The sequence below is a fragment of the Hypanus sabinus genome, chromosome X2, assembly GCF_030144855.1.
Source record: "Hypanus sabinus isolate sHypSab1 chromosome X2, sHypSab1.hap1, whole genome shotgun sequence".
NCBI lineage: Eukaryota > Metazoa > Chordata > Chondrichthyes > Myliobatiformes > Dasyatidae > Hypanus > Hypanus sabinus.
In genome coordinates, this window is record NC_082739.1 from 39,049,374 (window position 1) to 39,064,317 (window position 14,944).

At 41.2% G+C, this 14,944-nt stretch overlaps 1 protein-coding gene across 3 annotated transcripts in view; it reads left to right on the forward strand.

Annotated features, from left to right (window-relative positions):
* Window positions 1-9,491, forward strand: part of LOC132385262 (endothelial cell-selective adhesion molecule-like) — a 121,963-nt gene extending 112,472 nt beyond the window's left edge. For all 3 annotated transcript variants that reach the window (XM_059957280.1, XM_059957279.1, XM_059957281.1), the window contains exon 7: window positions 1,008-9,491. In XM_059957280.1, coding sequence (XP_059813263.1) covers window positions 1,008-1,392 — 385 coding nt within the window. In that variant the 3' untranslated portion in view covers window positions 1,393-9,491. The remainder of the gene's footprint in view (window positions 1-1,007) is intronic.
* The last annotated feature ends 5,453 nt before the right edge of the window (window positions 9,492-14,944 follow it).

Sequence of the window (14,944 nt, forward strand, 5' to 3'; positions counted from 1 at the left end):
TTGATAGTGGAATGGGTATGGAGTAAATTTTACCCTCTTATGATCTTATAGTCGTACTCTTCTAATTGACTCAATGTCAGGTACTTAAAATAAGCTAACAAACCTTAATTTTGTGACCAGAGAGAGGGAGATAAAGAGATTGCTGGCTCTGTTCATGATTTGACCCATGAGCTCATCCTGTGCTGATTTTGATTGGCTGTTATGACTGAGAGCATTGAGAGCTGCCTCAGTTTCTGAGACTAAACCAATGAAATTCTTAAACTGTTAGTTCAAAACACACAAAAGTAGCCTGGAGACATCCTTTTGACCTAGTCTTTAAAAAAAAAGACCTGATTTACATTTAGTTGATTTGCAGAACAGCCTGCAAATTAACAGCTAACTAATCCAGGAATTGGACTGATCCTCAACTGCCCTGAGAAACCATTGCCTTTGTTTCTGAAGAATTTGATAAAGTAAGTGTGTGTGTGTGTGTGTGTGTGTGTGTGTGTGTGTGTGTGTGTGTGTGTGTGTGTACACATGCTCCATGGCATTATCTCACCAACTTTATCAGAGTCAATCTTAGGTCAGTTCTATAGTGGAAGCCCACATATTAGATTAAAATGAGCCAAGGGGTATTGATATAGAGTAATTTCACATTGGGCAAAAGTAAAAGAAAATCCCCAGTGATCATAAGATATGAGGAAAGCTCTACATAATATGTAAAACTAATATATAATATGTAAGTCCTGATGAAGGGTCTCGGCCCAAAACGTTGACAGTGTTTCTCCCTATAGATGCTGCCTAGCCTGCTGTGTTCCACCAGCATTTTGTGTGTGTTGCTTGAATTTCCAGCATCTGCAGATTTCCTCGTGAATATGTAATACTTGTTCACCTTGTTCCATCCAGACAGATAAGCATGGAATCTTATAGTTAGATTTTATGAAAGCAAATAATTCAGAGAAAATGATCTTCTGTTTTACACCTGGAGTGCTACAACTGATTTTGGTTATCATTTGCTTTGTTTACAGAGAGGACGCCCAGTCACCGGTAGGAAACATATGGATTAAGAATGACCTAATCTCCAAAAATGGCACCCTGTCTTCTGCGAATAGCACAATGCGTAGCTACAAACCCTACCCCAACAAGCCACCATCATATGCTGCTTCAACTATCACTGCACTGGATGCTGGCAGCACTGGAAGTTGCAGCCGTCCAAAGCACCCCCAAAAGTCAGATTACGCAATGACATCCAGTTCTCACCGCTCTAGTCCTTCAGCTAGGGATAATAGAGCTCAGCTGCAGGCACCAAAACAGGAACCCGCACTGCCCTCGATGACTTCATCCAATCTTGCCAGAATGGGGGCTGTGCCAGTGATGGTGCCAGCCCAGAGTCAAGTCGGATCTCTGGTCTAGGAGCAGCTTGGCATGGAAATGCTGCAGTAATTTCCCTCTGATTACCAAAGAACAGGATTCAGATAAAAGCTATTTGTGGAGAAATGTTACAGTACAATATAGATTGTAAACAATGACCTGAAGTCTTACAACTGTTTTTTGAAAATTTTACAACTAGTAATCTAAAGAATCCAGGAGTAAAACATTCAGTCGATTGATGAACAGGAGAACATTTTTACCTTGATATTCTACTAACATTTCAAACAAAATAGTTTCTCAAGTCTGAATCTTTATAATCTTAGCTCTGGTTCTGGTTGTTCTCATCTTATCCTGACACCTAACTAGTATTCCTAAAACATCTCAATTCAATATATAGCTTGTTTTAAAGAAAATTTGTTCACAATTTTAGTTCTGCCCATAAAAGGTACTGAAAAAGTGCATTTGCTAATCCTCATTGAGGAGGAATTCAGACTGGCTTAACACAAGAAAGACACGGCTACTGCTTTACATCATAATGTCTCTTTCTTTGATTCAGTTAACATTTTCTCCTTTGTAACATTATTTCTCTCGTCCTATGTTATGAATTCACAGCATGACAACCAGGATAGAATGCACTTGTCAGTGCCACTTCACCTTTGAGTTGAAGCCATCCTTGGCTGTAGAAAGCTGAGAGATGATTGGATCAAAGCGATTTTAAAAAATTGGGTTGAAGACCCTACAGTATAGTTAAAGGAAAAGCTATTTCTTGCTGTAGAAATTGAGAACAAGGCAATATAATTTCACTGTTGAAGCCAAATTGGGAAGTTCTTTGACATACAAAGGTGTATGAATCAGGAACTACCTCTGTACATTGGGGCAATTGATCTTTTAAAACCGAGTTTAGCTGATTGTAGTTGCAAAATGGTAAAGTGGGGTCAGGTTCGGACCAAATTGAACTGTAAAGTCCATTTGAGGACTAATTGGTGTGCTGTTCTCACTTGTGAAGTTTAACCATCTGAATGTAGAGAACAGCCTGTTTCAATTGCATTGGCTGCCTTCAGAGGGAAGTATAAACTTTGGGAATCGGGGCATGAAATGGAATATTGACATCAGTCTCAAGAAAGTCATGGAATGTGGATCGTTGGTCACGCTTCATCTTGTGGCTTGGGACTACCTTGTTGGTTCATGTAAGTTTTCATGAACTTAATTATTCAGCTACACCACAGCCTGTGTTGGAAAATATAATATCTTGTATAAGCAGAGTGCATAGTCGACCCAGCTAGTCCAATTAAACGAAGTATTTTGAGATGTTTGGAATAGCAAATTGCTTATCTGCCATTACTCATGAAATGCAGTGACAGTTAAAGAAATAACTGACAATTCTTAATGAATGTATTTCCACAAGGAATAAAAAAGCAACACTGGAAAATTATATAAATGGGAACATTTTAAACATCATCCACGGATGAATCAAGAAATAGATAAGAGGAAGTAAACAGAACTTGAGGGTAAATTAATTAGAATAAAATGATCCAAATACATAAACAGAAAGTCATTAGCATAAGCTAACATTAAAAGGCAGATGCAGGAAAAATGACAACAGGGAATAAGGAAATGGCAGAAACACTAAAGCAAGTATATTGCATTAATTTTCACAGTAAAATGCACAGAATTTATCATTGTGGCCGGGGGGTGGGATGGAGGGTCAGAAATCTGACGAGACTGAGAAATATAACATAATAAATATTAGGAAAGGAAAAAATCAAATTACAAACAACAAATTCATTAGTCTTGATGTCTTACATCCAAGGGGTTTAAGTAGACAAAGAGCAGCTACGTTGATTTTGCTTCTCGAGGTTGGCCCCATGAATTGGAAGGCAGCAAATGCTCAAGGAATGAGAGAAAAGAACAATGGAGAGTAATAAACCAGTTAGTCTGACATCACCAAAGAGAGAACACTAACACCAGAATGCATTATTAAGATGGGTTCATGGCACTTAGGCAATCGATATATTATTCAGAATCAGCTTGCCATTATGGAAAAAGAAATTGAGTTAACAAATCTACCCATTGTTTGAGGATGAAACTAATAGGGATACAACCAACAAATTTTTGGGAAGTACTTTGTTAATGTGCCAATAATTGGTTATTACACAAGACTCTGCTGCCTTGCAGCCATACCTACCCATGGGAAAGGCTTCTGGAGTAAACCCCGAGGAAGAAATCCAGAGCTGGGGTCCCTAAGGCAGTTTGATGTTGTTTACAACTTCACTCTGGCACCCTCTGCGATGACACTGGTGCCGAGCTGTATCGGCGCTTGCCCTTCCCTTGGACTACATCAGTGACATGGAGAGGGGGTTCCCGCTGCATGGGCAACAGCCGGTCCTTCAAATCTTCCTGCCTGGACACAGTCCACCAGTGGTGCAAACCCATGATCCCCTGGGATCGATGGCTACTACTTCTACACAAGACTCATGGGAGTTGGGGAATATATAAACAAGGACTGGTTAATGGAAAGAGGGTTAAGAGAATAAGGTGAATTACAATATAGCAATGTGAAAGTAGCTAATTTCTTCAAGGACCGATTCTTGGGCCTAAACCATTTAAAAAACTATTGTGAACAACCCAACTATAATGCAATGATACAAAGCTTGGTGGGAAAGTAAGTTTTATTGAGATTGAGATGGATTTGGAGCATTCTTATTTGAAACAGAGAAAGCAAATAGGAAAGTAAATAGTCTTGAGACCTGATGCTACGTCCTTTTCATCCCAGGAGCCACTCCAGAGATCTCAGGACTGCAGGATAAATACTGTGCCTTGAAAAACTTTCATACATATGGTATTCATATGTTGAATATTTGTGTATTATGTGTGCATTGATCTTTATTGGAAGGTGCTTTAGTTATGGTCGTGGCAAGGTTCCATTCCCTCTCTTTCCAGTCCTGTTAACGGGTTTTAGCCTGGAATATTCACAGTTCATTTCCCTCCATAGATGATGCCTGACCCATTGAGTTCCTCCAGCATTTTATGTCTGTTGATCCAGATTTCCAGCATCTGTGGTCTCTAATGTTTCAGGACTTGAGATAGGGTCTCAATCCAAAGTGTCAACTGTTTATTCCTCTCCATTGATTCTGCCTGACCGGCTGAGTTCCTTTAGCACTTTGTCTGTGTAAGTGAACCTGACAGAAGCCTTCCAGATTTGAATACTTGCATAGATAAATCCATTCATCCCAATGCTGCATTTATTCCTTTCAGATGATTTCCACCACTAGAGAAAGCCTTGACATTTAAGGAACATTGCCACATTGATCTCTTGCTAATGACAGGACAGGATATACAGTGTGTCAGTACTGATGCTTATCTCCTGCATTTCCTCAGCTCTTCTAGTCAATGGGGATTTGCTTCCCAGCCAAACAAATAATATCTTAAAATAATTATGCATTTACAGTATGTTTGGAGATTGTTTATTACTTATAATTGTGTTTTACATGGTATCTGATTTGTCCTTTAGAATGTTTTTGGCTTGCTATTTCCCATTTCCCCTAGGCGCCCAGTAATTATTAAAACTTTTTTTGTTAAACAAGAAATGTTTTTGTGAAGTCACAGGTCAGGGTCCGTCAGAAGCTAGAGACATGGGTGGGGGATGAAATGAGAAGCTGGGAGGTTATAGGTGGGAAGAGGAGATAAGTGATATGCTGAAGAAGAAGGAATCTGATAGGAGAGGGCAGTAGACCAAAGGGGAGCACAAACCTTGTCCGGTGTCTGTGTAGATCAGAAATTCAGATGTATAATCTCTATAGTTTTCCAAATATCAACATCATTTCATGCTCCAATTTCTTAAGTACACGATTTCCAAGGTGAAAGGTGATGTGGTTAGGTATAATCATTGAAATAGGTCAACATGAAACATCCTGATTGCTAGCCATTTTAATTCCCTTTCCCATTCCCACATTGTCTGTTCTTTGGTTCATCCACTACCAGGCTGAGGCAAATTGGAGGAGCAGCACTTCATATTCTATGCCTTTGTTAGAAGGTAGAACAGTACACCGTAGGAACCTTTGTCACACTACATATGCACAAACCATCATGCCAAATTGGACTAATCCCATCTGCCTGCCTGTTTCTTATCTGTTCATGTGTCTGTCTAAATGCCTCCTAAATGTTAATATTGCGTCTGCTTCCAATCCATGGCAGTGTGTTTCTGGCACCTACCACTTTCTGTGTTTAAAAGCAAGCATTTCAAATCTTCTTTGAACTTTCTCTCATGTTAAAGGCTATCTCCGTTTGCCACATATACTTTGCAACATCGAAACATACAGTTTAATGTGCTGTTATGCGTCAATGACCAAGACAATCTGAGGATGTGCTGGGGGCAACCCACAAGTGCCAGCACACTTCTGGTACCAACTTTGCATGCCCACAGCTTACTAACCCTAACCCATACATCCTTGGAGTAAGGGAAGAAACTGGAACCCCACAAGGTCACAGGGTGTATGTAGAAACTCCTTACAGGCACTAGTGGGAATTGAACCCTGATCGGTGCTTGCTGGTTCTGTAAAGCGATGCACCAACTGCTATGCTGCAGTGCCCTCTAGCATTTGAAATTTCCACCATGCGAGAAAGACTCTGTCTATCCATCCTGCCTATGCCTCTCATAAACACAGAAGATTCTGTGGATACTAGAAATCAAGAGAGATCTTTCATCAGTCCTGCATTTTGTTTGTGTTGCAATGCCTCTCATAATTTTATGTACTCCTATCAGGTCATCCCTCAAACTCTGATGCTCAGCAGAAAACAGCACAGGCTTGGCCAAACTCTCCTTTTATCTAACAGACTTCATTCTAAGCAACATCCTGAAGAACCCCTTCTGCCTCCTTTCCAAAGCCTTCACAACATTCCTATGGTAACTTGTCTCTTTTGAAAGTGCTCTTCATAGTCTTTATCCAAAATCTTGTAAATCTTCCCATTTGATCAGATGTCCAAGTGTCTTTCAAAATAGTCAGTTACATCTGATTCCACCTAACTTTCTGAATTTATATTATATAAGAAATTAAGATATCTCCGCTTGCTAAAAATCAATGTCTTCAGCATAGCACTTGTACTAATGAAAATTGTCTCAGCTTCCTTAAATCAATTAAAACCTTCATGTTTAGAATCCCTCTCTTCAAGAGTGGCATGGTAGCGTAGTGGTTAGCGTAACACTTTACAGTACAGGAGAGCCGGCATAAGGAGTTTGTATGTTCTCCCTATGTTTTCCTGCGGGTGCGCTGGTTTCCTCCCACAGTCCAAAGACATAACCGTTGGTAGGTCATTGTAAATTATCCCCTGATTAGGCCAGGATTAAATCGGGAGATTGCTGGGCGGTGTGGCTCCAAGGCCCCCAATGGCCTGTATCATGCTGTATCCAAATAAATCAATCTCCTTATTTGCCTCTTCTTGACAAGAATAGAGTCTTAATCCTACCGATAACCCACCTCCCCAAGACACATGAATGTCTTCACAGGTACAAACTTCAACATATTGCAGGAAATTCCCCTTTAATTCTATATGGCTATGAAGCAGGCTCCAAGGACAATACAATTATAAGAGTCTCCTGATAGCTGATGTTAGAATTTATTGAAAATCTGAATTACTAAATACCATCACTTGTTTAAGATGTGTAGCTCTTTTGGGCTTAAGTTTAACTTTAAGATATGTGTATACACCTTGCGTATAATGTTGGCTTCAGAAACTGAACTCAGCCCAAAAAACATGCACATTAAGGAAAGACTTGCAAAGCATTTTGGTCTGATTCTGAGATAAGGACGTTCTGCACACATTTTTTGATGAGAGGAGTGATTATGAGAATTTGGAATATTGTGCATTTATTTTAACTAACTCTTGCAAGATAGATAATGAATGCTAAATGGCCTGTATGATTCCAATAGGAGGATAATCCCTATTTGGTAGGATAATCCCTATTTAATAGGATGAAAAGTCCTTACTAGATGTGACGCCAACAACCTGTGTTAATATACTCTGTCATTAACATGCAAAGCTATTAAATATTAATATGTAAAGTCATTATCCTAGCATGGTTTGCTGTCTCTAAAAGGGGCACTAACTAAATGTGACTGTGAAGGACTAATACTTTGCTGTCTAGTTAACTAAGACTGCATTTCAGTTGACAGTTGGTTAGGCAGAGAGCATGTTCCCTAGAGTTCTGAAAATTGCTTTTTGCTAAAGCAGAAGCTTACCTGCCAGGATAATGAAGAACAAGAGTCTCTAGAGGCCATGAGCTCCATCAAAATTGTCACTTCTAAATTTAAATGATGGACTCTTACAGTTTATAGAAGATCACAGGGCCCATCATACCTTTTCGAAGAGCTGCTCGCTCTCTATTCACAATGCTGCATTTAATTCTTCCCATTTAATTATACTGTGTAAACAAGTTACTTTCTAAATGTTCTGTTTTATCAGATTCCACTATCGTTTCAGACTGCATATTGTTATAGGAAACAAAATTCAAGATTCAAGACTTTCATGGTAGAGGGGAGAAAAGTATGTAAATATTGTGAACTGCAGATGCCTGCAGATAATGTGATGAGTAATGGTTACCATTAACAAATTGCTAATGGTAAGTTCAATACTAAAGAACTTCTGTTTTCTTTAATCCTGAGCTTGGGCTTTCTTGCATTTTGAAATTAAAGACAATATAATAGTAGATGATTTTCAGGGTTATATGCCTTGGTAGAGTGGAACCGTTCGCTTCTCTTTGTGCTTATAGTTACATACATGGAAGTTACATTGGAGACATCTGTTGCCTAAATGAGTCCAGGTAGTAGTTTTGTCTTTAACATGGGGTAGCTCTCTAAGGCTTCTTGCTTTTCCTCTTCCCACATTTCCTAGATCTTTCCATTCCTTTTCCTTTCAACTGCCTATATAATCTAATAGATGACATGGCCCCTGTTTTATTTACTAACTTCAGTGATAAATACTCATCACCTATGTTATTTTGAAGCCTCTGAATGTGCTTGACTGATTCCAGGAAGCTGTCATTCATTTCCTATTCTAGCAGAGATTAGGTACCAATCGACAAGAACAAGTATTTTTTAAATGAGTGGTCTATGTACAGTACCCAGATTGAAGTATCCATCTGTACTGAGGGACAGAATATTTCCAGATTTCTGGAGAAAGACTTTTAATTCAGATACAGTAGCATCATACTGTGTTAGTTTTGTTGTACATCACTATGCTTTCCAGTAGAAAATTGTAATGTTTATTGCTAATCATGAGATCATTCAACAATATGCTTTTTGTTTGTTAGTACCACAAGACCAGGGACTTGTTACTTTAATATAATTGATATCTTAATCCCAGTCAAACAAAACAGGCAGGAATCCTAATTGTGACTCTGCCAGAGTCTCGTTTCTGTGACTACACTGATAGATCCAGAGATTGCTTCTTTGGCCCTGACTAAAATCTTTACAAGGATTTTAATTGTAAACCAAAGGATGAAATCTGTGGTACAGGATAGTTTGAAAAGGGATAAAGTAAATTAATGTGGGTGTTTTGTGCCAAGTTTCAAAAATGAAGAAAACCAGGAATCAAGGAAGACGTGTCCCACAATTGTAAGAAGCCAAAGAACTATTTACTGTATGTTTACTGACTAACATTTTTTAGATCAAACAGACTGGCTAACTTTATGATATGTACAGTTCAAACAGAGTGGGTTGTGGAATGCCATGGTCGTGAGACGGGGAAAGACTAACCTGGCCCAACAAGCCCGTGGATGACACTGTTAACCTGAGGGTGACCACAGAACAGTGATTGACATCTGATGCACTCTGCTTACACTGATACCTGATGACATTATTACATATGATAAGGATGGATTTTACCTCACACTGCATGCAATGAGTGTTAAAATTGTAATTCTGCTTTTATCAGTAGTTTTGTTTTTGTATTGATACTTGTATTTAATGGAAAACACTTTAGATCAACCTGGCTGAAGTCAACAGGAATGCATCTTTGTTATTCTGACATTACCAGGCCTCTCCAGAAATGGATAAGAATGATTTGTATCAACATTTTTTGGAATTTTATTCGCGGGTTGGATTATTTGTTCAGTCTATATTAATAAACTCTGAACTACATGCCAATACGATTTTTATTGTATTTTTGAAGCAATTTTTTTGGAGTTGAGATCAGGAAAATATCCCACCTCCACTATTTACTGCAGACTGGTATTTCCTCTCAGATTTCAGAACCATTGTTCAGTTCTTCAACCAACTGGGAGATGAATCATATTTCTAGGAAACTGTACCATTGATACTTCTCTTGCCCACTGCCTCATCATTAACTACAACAGCACAAACAGTATGAGTCAAATGACATTCATGTGTGTCGGTGATCTATGATTCTAATCTCACCATGCCAACTGCTTACTGTACAAGCAGAGTTTCCAGTTCATCTCAAAATTATTACATGGTTGAATCATTAAACAGACTAAATCACTGAACACACATCTGAAACTATTTGAGAGTGAGGAAGGGGGAACAGTAGAAACTCTGGATGGGCAGAATCCTTCATCCACCATAGTTCTTCTCCCTTTTGGATATTAGAACAAATGTGAGACCACAATAGCTATGGGCGAATTTCCATTTTTGCAGGGGTTCCCAGTCTAGGGTCCACAGACCCCTTCAGTTCATGGTAGGGGGCCATGCTATAAAAAAAAAAGGTTGGGAACCACTGATGTAGAGCTTTGGTTATTTAATTAATGATATAAAACTAAAGATCCTAATTTTCCTTGCAAAATAATTCTAGGAGTTTTTACACAGAGGTGGGTTCTTAACTGAAGGACAGTAATTACAAGACAAGGGACCAGTCATTTAAAAACTTAACAGGGAATCTCAGGAATTTTCCACCCCAGATTATTAGAAGTAATGTAGAGGTAGATACTCTTTTGAAAGATTGGAGAGTTGAGGTCTAAGGGAGTTGAGGCCAGTGTAGATGAACCATGAATATGTTGAGTGGCAAGGCAGATGCGAAAGATCTACGTAGATTCAGATTCAGATCAATTTCCTTATTACACGCACATAAAAACACAGTGAAGTGTTAACAACCTAAGAATGTACTGTGGGCAGCCCGCAGGTGTCACCACACATTCCAACACCAATAGCATGCCTACAATGTTCAGCAGAACAACACAACAATATCAAAACAACACACACAAAATGCCGGTGGAACACAACAGACCAGGCAGCATCTGTAGGGAGACCCTTCAAGAACTTCCGAAACGTCGACAGTGCTTCTCCCTATAGATGCTTCCTGGCCCGCTGCGTTCCGCCAGCATTTTGTGTGTGTTGTTTGAATTTCCAGCATCTGCAGGTTTCCTCGTGTTTGCTCTTTGAATATCAAAACAAGTCCAAGTGGCCTAGTCTTGCCCCTTTATAATCTTGTCATAATGTTAATACTCAGTAGCTTTTCAGTCTTTAAATAATTTGAAAATTGTATTTATGCTGCTGAACATTTTGAGGACTTGTCAAGTTTAAGCAAATGCAAAGGCATTAGCAGAAACTCCCACCCATTCAACTTTGGCTGGGACTGTTATCTAAAGACATGTTTCCCCGGTCATGGGTGGCTCTAGTAAGACAGCATTTAATTGCTTCTGTTTCACTGGTCTGAGCGCATCGATGGACTGAGAAGGAGTGCTAATTTCAGGGAGAGGACGGAAGTGGGCACCATCTGTGTTAAGAAAAAGCTTGTTTAAAACTCTGGCTAAGCCTGGGATTTTAGGATTAACTGCTGATCACTCAGAGTACTGGAAGTACTAAAATGGAAACCTGTAAAGAGGTAAGGCAACAGAGATAGAATGGAGGGGGTGGGGTGTAGGTGGAGCATGGAATGGTTACAGTTGGTTACCCGGGCAACTAACACCACCAGCACATGACAACTGTGAGAAATGACCCCAGAACATATTGTGCTGCAAAAAAAAGGTAACACTTTAACATGAGTAGTCAAAGTAAGATATCATTCCACAAATACATTTCTGTATTTCCACCACAACCTGAAACCTAAACTTGAATGCTTATACTTGATGCACCATCAATAACTCTCTGAGATGTGAGGCGAGATATCGGCTTTTATTGACTGGAAGAAAGAACAAGCAGTGGTTGACCGCCATACTACCTCCTGGAGACTGGGGGCAGGGTTCAGGCCTCAATCGCCTTTATACTGGGGTCTGTGGGAGGAGCCACGGTCAGTGGTCAGCGGGGGGGGGGGGGCATGTCCAAACAGGTATATGTAGTTCACCACAATACTGTACCAGTTGGTTCTCCATATACACCTTATCAAGTTCTCCTCCCCCTTTCAATCGACCTCCCCTGCCCCATGAGGTTTGACCACGCACCCACATGAGGGGTAAATTATAGTGGCTAGTAAACCTACGAACCCACTGTCTTTGGGAACTGTAGATATTGGAACCCTTTAGCTACATGGGGGAAATCACAGATACTCATGTCAATAAATTCATTCACAACCACCACCCGTTGTCTTCCTAAGAAAATAACAAATAGCAGAGGGACCTAATGGGGGTGGGGAGGAGGAGGAAGGGATGGGACTTCAGTGCAAATTATCTCTTCTTCTGAGAAGCAATTATGGGAGTGATTGACAGTGGAGTGAGAGATTCCATACCCAGGAACAAAGCAGAGGCTATGTCACTCAAAGGTCTGTGGTCAGTCCAGCTTCCTTTTTTTAAACAAAACTACTAAAGCTTATTCACAGAAAAATACACAAAATACAAACATCAAGTATTTACAAAACAGTGAACAAGTTCAAATTAAAATATGATTGTTACTGACTATAAAACAGTCAATTGCTCGACAGGGGTCCACCGTTTGCAGAAATCTCCCACTGTACCCATCATGACTGCCTGCTCCCTCTCCGAGGTCACCTGGGCACAAACTTATCCTCAGAAGAGGTGCAAGCAGTTGGCCTGGGCAGAGCTCTTGACTGCCCGTCGCCTGGACCCGTGGATGGCCATCTTGGCCAGGCCCAGGAGCAAAGCCCACCAGTAGATCCGCTCAGTGGATCTACTGAGCGACTTGCCCTCTTCCATACTGGGCACCCATATATCAGGTGCGTGGGGCAGAATTGCAACCCAAACCTGAGGAGCAGCCCCTTCAGATACTAAAACAGTGACCGCGACCTCTCACATTCCATATAAACATGGTACACCGACTCCTTCCGGCCACAGAATGGACAGATGGACGGGGTGTCAGTGAACCTGCTTAAAGATCTGTTGCATAGTACTCTAATGTAACACCTTCCACCCCAGGTCCCCAATGTACAGTGGAAGGACACCTTCAAAAAGAGATTTCCACTGGAGATTTCCCCTACCTCCATGCAGTAACAGAGACTGCCACGGTAAGCCTGGGTGGCTGACAAAGGGAAAGAAATGAAAAGTGTGCAGAACCACTATGGCACATCACAGGAAGGCACGGTGGGCAACACTGCACGATGGCTCATGTTATGTCGACGCCAGCTTCCTTACACACCTGCCCATACCTCCCTTTGGTTTCCCTTCTCCTTCCCTTTCTTCCATGGTTCACTGTCCTCTCCTATCACATTCCTTCTTCTTCAGCCTTTTACCTCTTTCACCTATCACTTCCCAGCTTTTTACATCCATCCCACCTCCCCCCCCACCTGCTCTCACCTATCATCTGCCAACTTGTATCCTTCCCCTTCTCCACCTTCTTATTCCGGCTTCATGTCCATTCTTAAGAAGGGTCAAGGCCTGAAATCTCGACTATTGATTCCTCTCCATAGATGCAATGCTGCCTGATCTGATGGGTTCTCCAGCATTTTGTATACATTGCTCAAGATTTCTAGCAGCTGCAGAATATCTTGTGTCCTCATACACCTATTCCTTATTCCTAATCACTAATTCTTCCCAAACTCTACTTGGATTCATTGAACCCTTCAGTAGTCATACTAGTTTCTCCTGAATCCATCTAACATTATCATTCTGGGCATCAGGAGCAAGATGCATCTTGTTATCCAACTCCTCTTGTGCAGGTGGAGGAGAGTGAGGAAGTGGGCACCAGCATATCTAAGAAAGGATGTGCTGGTGTTGGAGAAGATCCAGAGGAGATTCACAAGAATAGCCCCATGAATGAAAGGGTTAACGCGTGATGGCACTGGCCCTGTACTTGTTGGAGTTTAGCAGAATGAAGGGGTTCTCATTGAAACCTGACAAATACTGAAAGTGGACACGTGGAGGATGTGTCCTATAGTGGTGGAGTCTAGGACCAGGGGGCATAGCCTCGGAATAGAAGGATATCCCTTTAGAAAAGAGACGGGGAGGAATTTCTTTAGCCAGAGGGTGGTGATTCTGTGGAATTCATTGCCACAGACAGCTGTCGAAGCTAATTCTTTGGATATATTTATTGCACAGATTGATTGGTTCTTGATTAGAAAGGGCGTTAAAGGCCATGAGTTGAAAGGCAAAATAAACCAGCCATTATGGAATGGTGGAGTAGACTCAATGGGCCGAATGATCTAATTCTGCTCTTATTGCTTATGTGTAACAGAGGGAGGGTGGTACACAGTACTTTACAGGATTGCATCAGGCACCAGAGGCGAGGGGTAGTCAAGATGGAATGAAGACCATCGCTGAGGAACATGGAAATAGGTGGGTTAGATGGCGGTTGAAGGTGGCAGCAGAGACCATTGTAGCTCCTATGCAGGAATCAGCTGTTCTCCAGATGAGTGCAATGGCTTAGCATTCAAAAATGTGTCAGCTGGACTCAGGGCCGAGGCCAGCACTGCGGAATCGATAGGAGAAGGAATGACTGGTGGCCATTGGTCGTATTGGAACCAGTGCCTAGGTTCAATGTTGCAGTCAGTGAAGAAGTGGGGTGGGGAAGAATGGTCATGGCTAGTCCTTTGGTTGGGGCTGATAGTGAGATAGTGTGAAGGGGAGGAGAGGAGGTCAATATTGGAAGCAGGGCTTTCAGTGGGGATCTTAGGGATTCTATGGGCCAGGAATATTGGGTAATTGAAGGGGTCCATCACTTGTTGGGGCAATCAGTGGGTTGGGACCTGTGCCTTGATGGAGGTTATCAGAAACATTGGGGGCTGGTGAGAGGGGGTTTGCTGCAGTGTTGATCAAGAGGCCTGTGAGTTTACATGGTAATTAAAGGACAAAGCCAACAGAGTTGCACTGGGACAACTAACATTTCTCCATGGTGTACCACCAGGAATATGGCTTGGGGTTACGGAAGGAGTGTTGCATATTCAGCCATTGGCTCTGATACACAAATCATATCGGGAGTGCAAAAGGATGACTACTCAGGACAGGAAGTGCAGGGCCAAAGCTCCAGAGTGACCTGGAAGAGATCCGTATTTGGTCTTGCTCTGGGAAGAAAACTAATTCTCCATCTGCTGAAAAGCAATGCTATGTGCTTGAATTTTGAAGCTCAGAGTTTTTCCTGTTGAGTTTACAGACAAAGTAACTACAAGCCAAGCTTCTGAAGTGGATTCCATAGCTTATGTTAATGCAGTGAACAACCTGTCTGAGAATTTACATGTCATGATGAGGGAGGTCCTGGAA